General features: G+C 49.5%; 1 protein-coding gene across 3 annotated transcripts in view; it reads right to left on the bottom strand.

The window, feature by feature from the left end:
* KSR2 (kinase suppressor of ras 2) overlaps positions 1-16,993 on the bottom strand; it is a 357,439-nt gene that overhangs the window by 67,241 nt on the left and 273,205 nt on the right. For 2 of the 3 annotated variants that reach the window (XM_033098218.1, XM_033098219.1), the window contains exons 8-10: positions 10,567-10,634; positions 7,506-7,630; positions 1,292-1,460 (exon numbers count right to left, since the gene is read on the bottom strand). In XM_033098218.1, the coding sequence (XP_032954109.1) occupies positions 1,292-1,460; positions 7,506-7,630; positions 10,567-10,634 (362 nt within the window). The remainder of the gene's footprint in view (positions 1-1,291; positions 1,461-7,505; positions 7,631-10,566; positions 10,635-16,993) is intronic. The other variant, XM_033098220.1, reaches the window with a different exon arrangement.

The following is a 16,993-nucleotide window of genomic DNA, read 5'->3' on the forward strand; positions in this document are numbered from 1 at the left end:
TATGTTTGCTTGGTTCACACCTGTGTGTCCCACTAAGCTACAAACTCCATAAGAAGAAGAGACCGTGATAAGGCAGAATAAGGCTTCCCCCACCAAGGCCCACGTCCTAATCCCTGGAAACTGTGAATACATTACTTTACGTGGCAAAAGGGACTTTCAGATGGGACTAAATTAAGGATCTTGAGATGGGGAGATTATTCGGGATTCTCTGGGTGGGTCCTACACGTAATCACAAGAGTCCTTATAAGAGGGAGGCAGGAGGATCAAAGGCAGGGAGAGTCAGAAAAGGAGATGTGATAATGGAAGCAGAAGTTGGAGCGATGTAGGGCCCCAAGCCAAGGAATGCTGGTACTCGCTAGAAGCTGAGAAAAGACAAGGAAATGGATTCTTCCCTAGATTCTCCGGAAGAAAGCAGTCCTGATGACACCTTGATTTTTAGCCCAGTGAAACAGATTGTGGACTTGTGAGCTCCATAAGTCTAAGATAATACATTGGCGCTGTTTTGGGCCACTAAGCTTGTAGTAATTTGTTACAGCAGCCACAGGAAGCTCCTACAGGGCATGTCCGGTTTGTGCACTGCTCTGTTGTGCTTGGTACACAGTAGATGCTCAATAAACATGTGTCAAGGAAATGAATGGAGGAATGCAGTCTGACGGCCAGGAGACAATTTGCAGAGGGAAAAACTGCAGCTCTGGTATGTGCATGAACCTCAGTGGGGAATTCGTGAGCTAGGAGAACCTTTGGGGTCCTGTCACCCACCTATGTCAGACGTGAGAAAGCTGAAGAAAGCAGAGGTTCCAAGGCAGGGACATGACAGAGCTGGATACCGAATCCCGAACTCCAGCTCGATCATTCAGAGCCCTGGCCTGACATACAGAGTGACTCAGAATGCAGCGCTGCCCAGGCGCGTGGCCCCTGAGGTCCTGGGCACAGGGTCCTGCTGCCGATTTTGAGGGATTTAGCTCTTAAGACAACTGCCAACTCCAGGGCAGAAGGTGCCCCATGACTTAGACTTAGGTGGAGACACTGAGTTGTTGCTTACCGAACAATAGTGTCTCCGAGAGTCCCTCTGCCTCTCAGAGCCTCAGTTTCCTCATCTGTGAAATGGAGCTGATACCAGTTACCTCCTGGCTACTCTAAAGATCAAGCGAGGTAATATGTGGCAAGTGCTCTACGTATGGTAAGACTCAAGCCACATGCCTTTAACCCATTGCCTTCAAGCATAGACAGGCCCCCAAATGACGCTGGCATGAACCCAACAAGCCCCTTGACTCCCCAAGCACGGAGGTACCTGGCAGGTTGAAGTTCTTCTGCTGCCTCGTGCACTGTGGGGATGGGTGCAGGGGAGAAGGTGGCGTGGCGCTGGGAGGCAGGGGCGGTGCCGGTGAGGAGGGCGTGGAGGATGTCGTGGACGAGGGGTTGCTGCTAGAGTCTGGCTGGTAAGGGACAGGGATATGGTCCTGTAGGAAGAAAACAGGGCAGGGGACAGGCAGGGAACAGAGACACAGCCGTGAGAGTGAGCTGAGCAGGACAAGACCCCACCCCGGCATCCTCGGCCCTCCTCTCCCTAACCCCCAGCCGGCCAAAGTCCTGCCTGCTTCGTCATCCCCACCAGGTTGCGTCCAGCTGTGAAAGGAGCAGGTTCTGGAGTCAGATTCCCATCCACTGTCTGGACCCCAGAGCAAAAGGTTACCGCGTAATGAAAGCCACGGAGGTGACAGCCACGCTCCCTGTGCTTCTTTGATTTTGAAAAGTCCCACGCTGAGGTGGCCAGAGTGTTCCTCGCCCCCAACACCTCTCCTCCTGAGTGTTTATTAAAGAATCAACAGCCCAACAGCTCACGAGAGAGCGTGTAAGACAAGCCTCCAGCATACTCCCTTGCATCTCAGTTGGAACCAGCTCTGCCTCTCCTCACCCCTGAACCTGCTGTAAAGCAAAGATGATGACAGGATCCATATGTGCCCCCCGCAGAACGGCCCTGGTGGGGGTGAGGTCAGGAGCCAGGTAGTGGGTTAAACAGCGTCCCCCAAAAGACATGTCCCCTGGAACCTCAGAATGTGACTTTATTTGGAAGAAGGTCTTCGCAGATGTAATGAAGGTAAGGATCTCGACAGGAGATCATCCTGGATTAGGGAGGGCCCTAAATCCAAGGTCAAGGGTCCTAAGAAGAGACAGAAAAGGAGAGACACACATGGAGGAAAATGTCAGGTGAAGATGGAGGTAGACATCAGACTGATGCTTCTACAAGCCAAGGATTGCCAGAGGTGCCAAAGGTGAGAGAGAGGCATGGAATGGATTCTCTCTCAGAGTCTCCAGAAGGAACCCGACCGGCCAACACCAACACCTTGGCTTCAGACTTCTGGGCTCCAGAGCTGTGAGAAAATAAATGTCTGATGTTTTAGCTACCCAGGTGGTAGTCATTTGTTACAGCAGCTCCAGGAAACAAATATAAGCAGGATCCAGAGTAACGATGTGCCAGGCACAGACAGTGTGGTCTTTCCATAAATGCGTGCTAGACAAAGGAAAAACGAAATAAAGAAATGAAGGGAAGAGGGGTGGAAAGGAGAGGAGGAGGAAGGCAGAAGAGCCATCTCCTCCTAGACTGTCTTACTCATCTTGGAATCTGCAGAACTTAGCACAGAAACAAAATATAAGAGGTGGCTAATAAATGTTGAAAGAATGAATGAATGAATGAATGAATGAATGAAAAGGAAGGAAAGAGGAGCAATTGTCTTTATGGAGAAAGGAATTATGTCTGCCTTCTTGAGGGTAGGGATCAGGTCATTCTCACCTGTGTCGTTCAGGGCTGACGTGAACAAACAGAGTCATTAAAAGCAACAGCTGTATATGGTGCCCACTTTCCCTGGAAGAACTGCTACGACAGGAGGGGAAATTCTCTCATCAGGTCAGACCCAGACCTGCGTCCCAGTGGGACCAGCCACTGAAGGTTGTGTTCCGTGGAGGGAAACTCAAACTCTACCAGGTCATGTAGGGCATGGCAAATGCGTAACTTCTCTTCCTGAGCACTGCTAAGATATGGAAACACTCTTCAGAGACCATCCAGTCCAACCCCTTCATTCTGCAGGTGGGGACACTGAGACTCAGAGTGGGGGTGACTTGTTGGAGTCGTACAGTGAGTGAGTGGCCCAGGTCCCAGCCCCCAGCCCAGAAGCAGAAACACAAGGTTGTGCCAAGTGACACGAAACTCACATTTGACCCTGGAAATCAAACAGAAGCACGTTCGCATCCCAGAACCGCCCTTCCCACAGCTGTGCACTGCGTTGGACGTGGCTGTGATGGTAACTGGCTCTCTGGAGGGCTTTTCCTAAGGAATCCTCTCCACCCTCTGACCCACTAGACTTTGGTGAATGGACAGTCCTCAACAGCCACACGTGTTGTGACCTCCATAGCCCACTCCCAACACAGAACCGTGGGTCAGGACATAATGGCAGCTCGTCAGGGACCTATGAAGTGGAGTGAAAACATGAGCGGGGCCAATAGGAAGAATAGCAGAAAGCACCAGGACGAAAGGTGGAGAGGAGACGAGGTTTAAAGAGAACCGAGGAGACACAATAGGCCAGAAAACAAATAAGCGGAGGGTCTGAGGAGGAGGACCCATGTGGTGGCAGACGCAATGACACAGAGACAAAAATGAGAGTAGAGGATGAGGACGCCAGACAACAGTAATGGACCGGAGCCGCCGGGTCACAGTCATGACAGGACCAGGACAGTGACTCACGGTCTTGCTGCAGGTCCGGGGAGTTGGCCCGAGCGCAAGACGGTCCTCCATGTCTAGTTTCATGAGGCCCAGCTCCTAAGCTACGATTTCCCTTCCTCTTATTGCCCCATGCCTTTCCTGGTAATAGACAATTCTATTTGCTGAGCTCGCCTGGGTGGGTCTCTGTTCCTTACCACCAACTGAAAAGAGCAGGCCAGCATGCAGCCACTTCAGAAGCCCACTGTGGCAGGCCGACCGGCAGCGTGGGCACCACTGCACGTGGGGGTTTTGATGCCTTGATGTGGAAGCATACATCTCCTCCTCCTCCTGCATCTCCTCTTCCTCCTGCATCCCCTCCATCCTCCTCCTCCTGCATCTCCTCTTCCTCCTGCATCCCCTCCATCCTCCTCCTCCTGCATCTCCGCTTCCTCCTGCATCCCCTCCATCCTCCTCCTCCTGCATCTCCATCTCCTTCATCTTTTCCTCCTCCATCTTCTTTCTCCTCTTCCTTCTTCTTTCTTCTCTTTCTCCCTCCTTCTCTTACTCTTCCTCCTTCTGCCTCTTCTTTCTTTCTCCTATTCTTCCTTCTCCTCCTCTTCCTCTCCACCTCCCCCTTCCTCTTCTTTTTCTTCTTCCTCCTCCATCCTCTTCTTCCTTCCTCTTTCCTCTTGTTAATCCTCTTTCTGTTCCCCTTCCTCTTCCTCATTCTCTGTCTTCCTCATCATCTAGTTATTTCCAGGCCCTGAGTACCGAGTGTTGGACTAAATTCTTTACACATATCACTGCATACGATCCTCTCCACAATCCCAACAATAACTCCTATTATTCTGCCCATTTTACAGAGGGGAAACCAAGGCAGAGCAATCTTGCTCTGATCCCATAAAAAAGTGAAGGAACCGAGTTTCAAGCCTTCTGACTCCAAAATACACACTTTAACCATTACGCTGGGTGAAAAAGCTGGGCCTCTGCGAACCTGGACTGACTGAGCTAGACAGGAGAGGAGACAGACAGCAATGAAAAGGAAATCTTCAGACCAAATTGGCTCAGAAATCTATTGCACTAACCACATCACTGCCTGACAAAAAGAATCTGCGTGAAGCGGTGAGAAGAGGGAAAAAAACAACCCAGCCCTAAGATAGATCATGTCCACCTACATGTCAAAGCTGCTCTCTAAATAGAGGTTAATTTATTTCTCTTATCAAATTCCCCTGCTGGCAGACAAGCAGAACAATGTCACAGCCATTGATCTATCTGACCCGTATTTCTGTCCCATCCGACACCGAAAGGCTCACTGTGCCTATAAAGCCAGAGCGAGAGAGGTTTTGAGATGGCTCTGAGGTCCTTGTCCGCCAAAGATGTCACAAAGGAAAGGATGAGTTACCCCCAAAGATGTCACAAAGGAAAGGATGGGTTATAAGCATGCACAGTCACTTCTCAGGAGCCTCCCCGTTCGAGCCCTTCATCCCTTCCAGAGGTGGGGCTCCCCTCTCCTAGAGACCTACATAATGTAATTTGGACCCAGCCTCAGATTTTCATTGGAAGCCCCAAGATTTAAGCTGATGGCTAACAGCTAGAATGTACCTGACACTTACCATGTGCCAAGGAATGGCACTAAGTGCTTTTAATGTTGATTTCATTTTGTTCCCACAACAACCCTATGAGGTTGGTGTTTTTATTACCCACCACAGACATTTCTAAACACAGCCACAAATTCCTTGGACTCTTCCCCCCAATGGGATGGGAATCTATGCTTCCTCCCCATGAACTGGAGTAGGCTGGGACTGCTTTCATCCGTGGAAAACAACAGAACTGACACTGCCAATGCTTGGCTAGTGGCAAGCCAAGACAATGCGTGGGCTTTTACTGCTAGGTTATGAAAGCCTATGCAGCACCCGCCTTATTTGCGAAAACAGTCCTTCTTTAAGCCCTGAGCTGCCATGTAAAAGCCCGACTACGCTGAAGCCGCCATATTGGGAGGAAGTACAAGCCACAAGGCACGTCCACCTGGTAAGTACTCCCGCTGAGTATCCACTGAGCCTAGTCTTTGACTCATCCCAGCCCAGGCACCAGACATGTGAGTGAAGGAGCCTCTCGATCAGGGGTTTGCAATCTTTTCCTTGAAATGGCCAGATGGTAAATACATTAGGCTTTGTGAGCCATGCCATCTCAGTTGGAGCTACTCAACTCTGCCACTGTAGCTGGAAAACAGCCATAGACAATATGGGTGTGGCTTGTTCCATTACAACTTGATTCATAGAAACAGGTGATAAACTGGATTTGGCCTATAAGACATAGTTTGCCAATGCCTAGATGATTCAGCCCCTGGGGGTGTGAGTTTTCCCAGTGGAGTCTCTGGACATCATGGAGCAGACACCAACCATCTCCACTGTACTCCTTCCTCATCCCTGATCCACAGACTCCGCAAGCATAATTAAAGGGTTGTTGCTGTACACCGTTAAGTGTGAGGGGTCTGTCTGTGAGGTAGCAGATAACTGGAACATACCCATTTTACATAAAGGAAAACTGAGGCTCAGAGAGATTAAGTTACTTGCCCAGAGTCTCAGCTGGTGGTAACCAGAGGAAGTCAAGGCTGGCTGCCAGGTTTGCCTAACTTCAGAGGCCAACTTCTCAACTGCTAGAATGATGCCCCAAGGAGCCAGATGGTGAATGACTAAAACCTTGTAGCAAAAATGGTGGGTGACAGCACGAGAAAGAACATATGAGCTTGGGTAGGGAGGCATGGAAAGGGAAGTCAGAGACAGAGCGAGGGACCAAATTATGCATGGCCTTGCAGGCTGCAGTAGGAGTTTGATTAGTTTTCTAAACGCACTAGAAAACCACTGGATGGTTTTTAAGCAGAGGGTGACGTGATTCAAATTACAGTCATTAAGAACCACTCTGGCTGCTGCGTGGAGAATGGATTGGGGAGGGGGACCATGCCCTCTCTAGCCAGAGAAGGGAGACTGTGCCTTGCCAGTGAGAAGTCACATGGCCATCACGAAACTCATCCAGGTCCTGAACACAGGCTGGTGACCTGCCACGCAGTTGGGTTGCTCCACACTTTATCCACCTTCAACACCATGCACGAAAACCTTGTGGGGCTTGAGAAATCACCTACTGGCATGCGTAACTTTTGGCTCCTACCCTGGGGCTGGAAGCATCCCTGGGATAGCTTTGCTGCAGTCTGACCAACGGACCCAACAAAGGATGTGGAAATTACACTGGAAATTTCCAGGCCAGATTGGAAAGAAAGATCCACTGCTGACCAGCATCTGAGGACCAGCTGGAAGTCCAACAAACTGGCTACATGGCTCAGCACTCAGGGCCCCCGCACATATCCGTCCACCCAGTCTCCAGCAGGCGCTCAGAAATAGATCCCTGTCCCTCGGTGGTTTGATTCAACAGATGTGTCAGAAAGCCCAGAACCATCTGCAAAACTCATCCCGGCAGATGGTGAAACATCTCACAGAGCAAAGAGTGTGGCGTCTGGACCACTAAGGAGCCCCTCTCAGGCTCTCCTGCTGTCCCTACTGCATCTCCTGCACACACGCATTCATTCCCATTTCCGTGTGCCCGCTCCCTAAGTCACACAGATTCCTGGCATACTCACTTTCTACCGATGGCTGGATGCCCCTCAAGTTTGACTCAAGACCAAGCACACAGCTTTCGGAGAGCCCAGCTGGGCAAGGAGGTGAGAGCAATGCTCCCAGATCAATCTAGAGAGTCTGCTCCAGAACCTGCCTCTCTCCGGCAGCGGCAGCCCCAGCCTGCCCCGACCCAGCCTCACCTTGTTGATTTTGTTGGTTTTGGGGAGCGTCTGGCTGATGTGCAGGTCCGAGTACCGGGGTGGCTTTCGCAGAGGGTTGTTGATGTCACATGGGACCGACTCTGTCCGGACCAACCTTGCTGGATCCGTAGGGATAAAAACAGCAAGGTGGGAGTTTAAGTATCACTTTGGCTTTATACTGGAATGCCAGGAGAGCACAGTTCAGACCCCACCTCCAGGCCCACCCCCAAGACTGGAAAGGAATTCGCTGAAAATCAGAGTTGTGCCACAGGAGTGGCATTGGGTGCTCTCGGTGGAGTTCTTTTTTGTTTTTTTTATTGTCAATCTGTGACTTAACAATAACAAATTACAATAGTAAAACAAGCGATCAGTTTGTTTGTTTGTTCTCAATGCCATAATTGCTTCACATTGGTGCTCAGTTCAAACTTGAACCTCCTTCGCAATCTTAAGAGGTTCCCGATTTCTCAGGGTCCATAATTAGTGGACAAGCTCAGTATGGCCACCTATCCCTGTCTCCATCTAATGTTTGCATTAGGATCATGGTTCGTTCCTGGTGGGATTCCTCAGGCTGGCCCTGTCCCACGTGAAAACACATTTGTCCTAACCAAAGCCACCTCAGGTCCCCGAAGGAGAAGCTTGGCTCTCCCAGCCTTCCCTTCTGCATCATCCTAAAGCCACACAAAAATCGGGGCATATGGCAGATGCGACGTAAGTGCTTTCTGGTCCAAACCACACCATCCAAGCCCCTTTTCCTGTTACCCCTTTGTTATTTCTACTACTTATAGGGACCACAGGGAGAGAGAAAAGTGAGAAGCTCAAATTCAAACGTGATGTCTGGCAATGTTACTCATTAGCTGTTTTTTTATTGTGGGGGGTGGGGTGGGGGTGTTGGTGGAAAAGTTAAAGCTTTGGACTGACCCGGGGATTTAATCTCTCAGCTTAGCCTGAGTCACCAATACCATAGAAGCCGACTATATTTCCAAACTTCCCACTAACGATGTGGGGGCGGGGGGGGGGCAGGCTGAGCAGCAAGAAGCTGGTGGACTTCTGGAAAGTTCCATCTGTTTCCCATGTACCAATGGGGCACGGGTGTGAAGGTGGGTGGGACGGAGCCCTTCATCGACCTCTGAGAGCGGGTCGCTCTCCAGCGGGTTGCTTTGGGTCTCCACATGGGAGGTGGGCTCCAGAGGAACCCACCAGGGAGAGGAATTGGGTGGCAGGAGATTTCCCCAGTGAAGGTGATCCATGACAGTGGCTCGAGAGCAGTGAGAATTCAGGTTGTAAACAGACTCACCGAGTGCATGCAGTTGTTCAAGGAACAGATGGTTCTTAATGAAGGGTGTATGTGGGGGGAAAAGGGTATGAGAAGAGAGCTGAAGACTTTATTTACTTTCTCTCCACTTGCAATTTCCTCTCCTCGTGGAGATAAGCAAAGCAAAGATCATCGAAAACCAGTGGCCCGTTGGTTTTGGAGCACATCCCAGCACTTTCGGCAGCAATATGCTTCCTTCTTTAGGTTTCCCTTGGGTTCATTCTAAAACAGGGCAGATTCCCCTGAGTGTGCGCTGACCAAGGCCGGGGGGAGGGGTGGGGGGGCTGGCAGGGGTGTAGTGGGTGGACAAGGAGGGACTCAGTCTCCTGATTAGTAAGTTGCTGTACCCCAAGTTGGAGCCTTAGCTTCATCCAACCCATAGATGGGGGGTGGCAAGAATTCTTAAACTTTTAATAAAGCTGCTAACATTTTAAAAGAAGCATATGGCACATAAAACTATTGGGACTTTTGTTGCTGGCGTGGCTGTCCTCTCCAGACGCCGCTGGGACTCTCTCTCCACTTTGCACAGCCCCATCTGGCCAGCTTCTCTCATTTAGGGGACTTGCTTGGCCCTGGAAGCCATCTGACTTTGCAACTTCTACTCTAGAGCAGGACGTCTCAACTTCAATGTGCACAGGATCACCTGCATATCCGGTTAACGACGCAGAGTCTGATTCAGTAGGTCAGGGAGGGGTCCAGAAGCTTTACATCTCTAACAAGCTACCCAGTGGTTCCGGTGCTGCTGGTCCTCGGACCACACTTTGAATAGCAAAGGCCTGGACCAGTGAGGCCCAGGAGAACTTTCCACAATGATGAAAGTGCTCATTATCTGTACTATGCAATAATATGGTAGCCACATGTGGCTACTGAGCCCTTGAAATGCGGCTGATGTGACTGAGTAATTTTATTTTAATTTCAGTTTAATTAATTTAAATTGAAAGAGATGTGGCTAGTCGCTACTGCATTAAACAGCACAGCCCTAGAGAGTTCCCCCGTGGATGAACTTCAATGTGGATCATGGAGTCTGGGGGTAACACCCCCCAGGACAAAAATCAGGGCAACTATTTTGAAAGTTGGACTGCGGGGCTTCCCACGGAGGTGTCTCCTATCGAGCTTTGGCAGACAGGGAAAAGCCTTGCTTTCTGGTCTTTCCTTCCCTCTAACTTGGTCTTGCTTTTTTACAGTAGACAGCTGGTAATGGCTCTCCCAAAGGTAGCTGCGACCTCCCCGCCTGGACAGTTTGGCCCAGACACTCCCAGGGCTCCAGGGGACAGAGCATATGGCCCACACCAACAGGTCCAAGCCGGACCCCTCCCCATGCCCACTTCTGCAGGGTCAATTGATTGAATCTAAAGAGCACGTAATGGAAAAACACTCAGCCAGCACTCTTTTTAAGTGGAAAGGAAAAGCAATGGTATCCAGGGAAAAAGGGGAGAGTGGAAACTGGGAGAGGAGACAAGAATGAGAGAAAAAGACTTAGGAAGGAGGAAATGAATCTGGGAGCTAAAGTATCAGAGAGACCAGTTATAAGGGCAAGAAATAGGGAGAGCAGGGATTGCAGGCGAGGGAGGGTGGATTAAGGTGACAGATGTCAGGGAGAAGAGTATCAGAGGGAAAGAAAGGAGATAGGCAAGAGTCAGGGGATCGGGAGGTATGCAGACCTGGCCTGGATGAGACGGCTATCTCAGGTGGCCTGCAGGAGCCCCTACTCCATTCCTACCCCCAGGGCAGGAAGTGTTAAATACTTACCTCCTCGGTGGATGATGAGGAGATGACAAGGTGGGGCTTCTTTGGTGCATTTGTTGTGGCACTTTAACCTGAGAAAGAGAAAGAGAGAGAGGGATGGCTGGCTGGCTGGCTGGACGGACGGACGGACGGACAGACGGACAGATGGATAGATGCATGCATGGATGGATGGATGGATGGATGGATGGATGGATGGATGGATGGATGGATGGATGGATGCATGAATAGATGGATGGATGGATGGATGGATGCATGGATAGATGCATGGATGGATGGATGGATGGATGGATGGATGGATGGATGGATGGATGGATGGAATGCCCCAGTGGTTCAGAAAGCTCTGACTACTGTGGATACCAATATGTGAGATAACACGGGCAGCTACTTATGAGGCATATCCTTGGCACCCAGGAAATTAACTCTGGAGAGAGTTTGCTGCCATCCCACTCTTACAGGTCAGCCTTGTGTGGCCCAAGAGTGGGTGGCAACTCTTTCCCTAACAGTGCCCACGTCATGCTTTCATCATTATCATACCATCCTAATAATCGTCTACCATTTACTTGAAGATGCTTTGCCAGCCACTGTATTAAACATTTTACATATACTATGCCACTGGATCTTTATAACAACCTTGTGAAAAGGGTATTATTATCATTCCCATTTTACAGATGGTAAAACTAAGATTAACTGACTTGTGCTGGCAGAAAACCTGCGTCAGTGGTACCAAAATGTGGCCTCTCATTTTTCTTAAAGGCTCTAGCTATGGGAGACAGTCGACCAAGGCTTTCAATTAGGATGAGATTAGTAACAGGTATTACTGTTTTAGAGGTATTCAGTTTAAGACTTTTGAGTCAAAATGTCTTCCTTTGAGACCAGCCTACGAGTAAAGTGTCATCTTGGTCTTCTTCATTCTATTGCCTGACTTTAAAAGGATAATAAAAATCCCAAGTTACTATGCCTGGTTTTGACTTTTTCTTTTAGAGTTTTATGTCAATAGGATGGATACACTATGGCAGTTGCTCTTAGTGTCCCCTCCCATACTCTTTTGGATTCCCTTACCATTTCTGTGCATGGTAGCCTAACCCAACAGCCAACATCTTTGCCAGAGGTTGCCCTTAGGCTGCTCAGAGGTTTAATATTAGAATATTCTATACAGAGAAGTAGAAACTTTAGATTTGCCCTCCACCCTTCCCTTCTATGGATTTGATCGTTCTCCGTTCTCTTTAACAGAAGGATTCCAACGCCAAAGACTTCACATTGATTCTCCCCGTTAGTCGAGGGCAGTGGTTCTCAAAAATAGTTTTCAGACCAGCGGCATCAGCACCATTTGGAAACTTTTCAGAAATGCAACTTCTGGGCTCCAGAGCTGATGAATCAGAGACTCTGGGGTCGAGATGCAGCAATCTGTTTTAACAAGCTCTCCAGGTGAGTCTGATGCACTCAAGTGTGAGAACCACTGGTCCAGCTGATGGTTTCGGAATGTCGGTGCACATTTCCTCCATTTTTCTTGTGTTCCGTCTTTTAGGGGCCTAAAGGGCTCGGAATTCCTCTCCGATATGGAAAAGTTAGACCCAGGGCCCCTGGAAGTGCAGAGGGGAGCAAAGAAGGGTGATGGCAGCGTGAAAAAGGCCAAATCACGTCATGAGAACGTTAGTCCACCTCCAGGTCCTCTTCACTCTGATTGCATCAGAGAGAGGGGTTCTTGCGCTAACACATCTTTGCATCTCTCCACCACGTGCTAAGTCCTGTCCCAGACTTAGACTGGCAACAATACCCACAGAGAATTTATTGCACTTATTTTTTCCATTTGAACGTCAGCTTCTTCTGGTTGCCTTATATTAATGGCCAGTGATGCTGATTTTCCATTCATGAAACTAAGACATATTTTCATCATTAAACATCATTTACATTGAAAAGGCCATAAATAGGAAATAAACACCTGCATGGCTGCTATTTAAATATGACAAAATCATAATAAGGTGGTGAGCAAATGGCTGAGTTAGAGTCGGAAAAGTTGGCTTAGACGATTTGGGGTCTTCAAAAAGAGGTGGCAGTTGTTGGCACCCAAAAGTCTACGATAGTTGCAAACAAAAGATCGCCTCTGGGCCTGGTGGCCAAGTTCAAGTGTAGTAAGATGGTTGAAAAACATTAGGAGGTACCATTGGTCATGAATGCCGTGAAGACTGCACGACTCTGAAAGAAACAAGAGCTAACATTTCTGCAGTGCTTACGATGTACCAGGCAATGCTCTCACTGCTTTACACAACTTATTCCATCCTCGTCACAACTACAAACAGTAGGAACTGTTGTTGTCCCCATTTTACAGAGTGAGAACCTGAGGCTCAGCAAATTTAGATAACCCTCCCAAGGTCAAATAGCCTATAAGAGACAGAGTTCCCCAGTCCAGCTCTAACCACTGTGCAGATGCCTCCAAAGGCTCCAGCTTTCTTGCTTTGTACCTTGGGGGTGGGGTGGGGACAGTTAACAAAGAGGAAAGTTCCCGGGGTCTATATCCAGCAGAGTCAAAATGTCTTTGGGACAAGCCTACGACGTCACCTTGCTCTTCCCACTACAGTTGCCTCACTTCACAAGTAAAATAAAAATCCCACATTACTGCAGACTGGCTTTGTCTCTTTCTTCTCTAAGGCCCCCAGACTCTCAGACCTGTAACAAAGGCCCACCTCCCCGAGAGATAATCTGTGCTACATCAAAACCCTGATGCGAAGCTCTACTGAATTCAAAAGGAGCCTTTCATTTGTTCAACAGACACTTAAGTGGGCCTACTGGGCCCCAGGTCCTGGGATACACAGTGAATAAGGTAGCTGGAGCCACTAGGTGTATGGAGGAGGGGATAATCAATAGGTAAACAGATATCAGGTAATTACAGGTGTGCTAAGATCACAAAAAAATAATAAAAATACAGGGAAATGGGAAGGCGAGTGATGGGCGCGGGAGAAGGGCTTCCAGCAGGCACAAAGGTTTGGGGACAAGACCAAGCCTGGTGGGTTCAGGGGTCAGGAGTCAAAGGTCAACGAGGTTAACATGAAGAGAACAACACGAGTCATGAAGACAGGAGGTGAGGGAGGCGGCCAGAAGCCCTGGTAGCCCCAGCAAGGAGCCTCTATTTGATTCTACAGCACTGGGAAGCCCCTGGAGGCTTGGGACGACTGTGACACAGTCAGATGGACGTGTGGAAAGCCCTGAGTTGGGAAAACCACTGACTGTCGAACCAAGAAGTTGCTACACTCTGTCCCGTGTGAAGTAGCTCGACTCGACCCTGGAAGCTTCCAGAAAGGCACTGTTCCTTTCTGCCACCTCTACCTACGAGTCTTCTTAAACAAGCCCAGCTGGAAGGATGACGTGCAACTGTGAAGAAGTCCGTCTGTGATCATGGCCGCACCACCAGCAGGGACCAGCAGTGTAATGTAACCTTTGGGCCACGTCCAAATCAGCACCATACAGGCGGGACCACCAGTGTGCCCTCAGCCCATGTCCTGTCTCCCCCTGGCATTTTCCTCTCCAGGGTCCGTTGTTGCTTTCTCTTGCAGTCGTGGAAAAGCCCTCCTTCACCTCTGGCTGCAGGATGGGAGATGAAGCTTCAGAGGGCCGTGCTAGGAGCGGGAACACAACCATGGCTCACACAGAACACCTGAGGGAACCGGCTCCAATGCCCAAACACTTCACCTTGCATGAAGGTTCAGTTGTCAAGAGCTAGAGCCCACACTCCAGGATGTGCTCATTGAGTCGGCAGAATTAGACTAGTGCTGAGATCGCACAGACCCTGGAGGGGTGGGGGTAGGGGACCAAGGCCAGACTTGTACACAATGCACACACACTATGACCCACTTACGAAAAATCATTTTTCCAGCGGGAAATGTATACGATTCCACCCAAATTAGACTTTTCCTCTTCGCTGCCCATGGAAGAAAGAGCTATTAGCATACGAGTACATTTTATCGGCAGACCACCTGCTTCAGAATCAGATCCCCAAGGCTCTCGCTCCAAGATTCTGATTCAGTAAGTGAATGTAAATTTCCAGCAAGTGTATTCCAGAGCTTGTGAACCACCGTACAAGAGGCATACATTCTCCTTCCTAAATGAGCGATGTCTGGGAGCCCAAATCTTGCAGAATACAGTGTTCTGCCCCGCCTCCTCGAAAGGGAAGGCGGGAACGAGATCAGGATAGCATACAGAACAAACCTAGGTTCAAGTCCTGACACCACCACTTCCTAACTGTGGCAACTTGGACAAGTGGCTGATCTGCTCTGAGCCTCAGTTTCCTCATCTGTAAACTGGGACAATCACAGCAGCTGCTTCACAGGGCTGCAGTGAGGACTGATGACATGTCACAAGGGAGGTACCTAGGACAGATACTTGAAGTAGCAGGCACTTATCCTTTTTATTACGGTCGTTACCATTATTACCACTAGTTCGTACAGCAAGACTCTCTGCGGGACGACTTTCTCTGGCTGCAAACGTGGGCTGGTTGGAGTGCCTAGAGCCTAGAAACAACCAGCCTGGGAACTGGGTGATGAACATCCCTGTCCCCTGTGTCTTGGGTGGGCCAAGTCAGGGGTGTGTCAATGTGGGATTGCACCCCAGTGACCCGCCGCCGTAACTGCTCTTTGAGGCCCCGTGCTAGCGGCCTTTCCTTCCTCAGTCACACTCCTCTACACCCCGCTGGTGTGGCCTGCGATGGTCTCTCCAGTAAACCAACCATTTGCCCTTGAATCCTCGTCCCAAGTTCTGTAGAAATTGGGGGGGGAGGCCACCTGAGACACTGTGATTGTTCCCAGAGGTTCAGAAAACCAACGTGGTCTGTCCGGAAGCTCTCACACCAAAACCAAGCCCTTTGCTTACTGTCCCGTGTGTGTCTCTTTGGCCCACGGTCCTTAACGAATTTGGTTCCACAAGGAGGAAAAGGGAGAGCTGGGGAGGGCACAGCTGACGACCTGGGACAAACCTCCGCCCCAGACATGGACTTAGGATAGCGGTTCCCACGCACAGGGAAAGACTGTACGTGGTTTCAGAAGTGGGGAAAGGCTTGGGCTTCAGAATCAAGCCGACTTTGAATCACGATCCACCCTTTTCAGACTTTGAATCACGATCCACCCTTTTCAGACCAAGAGACATCCGTCTGCCTTGCTGAGGTCCAGGCTGCTCATCTGCCCAACTGCGGCAGGTGTCAAAAGAGAAAATGACCAAGGAGCACTTGGTGGGCAGCCAAGAGGCCAAGGTTTCTGCCAGCAAGGCTGAAACACACGGAGTGCACACAGGGAATACCAGGCGGGCCCACATATGGCCTGCAAACTTATTTAAAACTTTCATTGAACTTATCTAAAACTTTCCCTGAACATGGTTCCTTTTTTTTTTTTTCTTTAAACTTGCAAGGCTAATAGGATAAGCTTCAGTCACCAAGAGAAGTTGCTTACGCAGAACGTCATCTATTCCTCAGAGGAGCTGCTGGTTAATGAGACATCTTTTCCGTCTGAAAATTAAATATGTGAATTTATCTGGAGGGCAGGATCTGGGTCTTCCTCCTCTTTGCAGCTCCCTTTCCCACCCTCCTTTCAGTGCCTGGCCTGGGGGCTGGTGCATCACATGCTGAATAAATATTGGAGAGCAGGGAGAAGAGGACGAAAGAAAGGACCAGTAGAAGGGAAAACCTGTCACACGCTACTGATGTAGGAGCATGAATAGTCACTATCAAAATCTTTTTTTGGAAAAATGACTTGTATTTCTGATAAATTGCATCCCTTGATGTTTGTGAAATGGAAATATGTCCCTCTCTTCATTCCCTTCTCTCTGCCTTCCCTCACGTGGTGGGGTACAGGGATTTGACTAGGAGCAGACTAGACTTCCACGGATCTTGCCTGGGAACTATGGGGACGACGGGCCTCTTTCTGAGCCGCTCTGCTGTTTCCTTAATGAAGTGGTCATGCCTCCAACAGCCCTGTGGAGCTGACACAGCCCAGATCAGAACTTGCCTTCCTGGAGGAGGGACAAGCCAGAGCCTTGCTGGTGAAGACAATCACGTCCATTACAAATGGACTGGGCGATTCAAAGCAACGTATCAAAGGTTTGCTCTGAGCAGCCCACACCCTGATTTCTCCTACTTTTTCTCGTCTCTCTTTCCAGCTCGCTTTGAAATCCATCTGAGCAGGACACAGCCTTTTCTTACAGAGTGGAAATGGAACGTTTTAAAAACCTGGCCCCTAATATCCAATCAAGGAAACGTGAAGCAAACGCCAATTTGGGGCCAGGCGCTCTTAATAACCTGTCTGTTCGGAACAACAACGCTGTGAGTGATGGATACTGTTGCACCCATTTCAAAGTCAAGAAGACTGAGGCTCAGTCAGCAGCCCAATCATACAGACCGTAAAGGGCAGAGTCAGGATAATTCACTCATTCATACACACAGAAAACAGTA

Source organism: Rhinolophus ferrumequinum, chromosome 25 (genome assembly GCF_004115265.2).
Source record: "Rhinolophus ferrumequinum isolate MPI-CBG mRhiFer1 chromosome 25, mRhiFer1_v1.p, whole genome shotgun sequence".
Taxonomy (NCBI): domain Eukaryota; kingdom Metazoa; phylum Chordata; class Mammalia; order Chiroptera; family Rhinolophidae; genus Rhinolophus; species Rhinolophus ferrumequinum.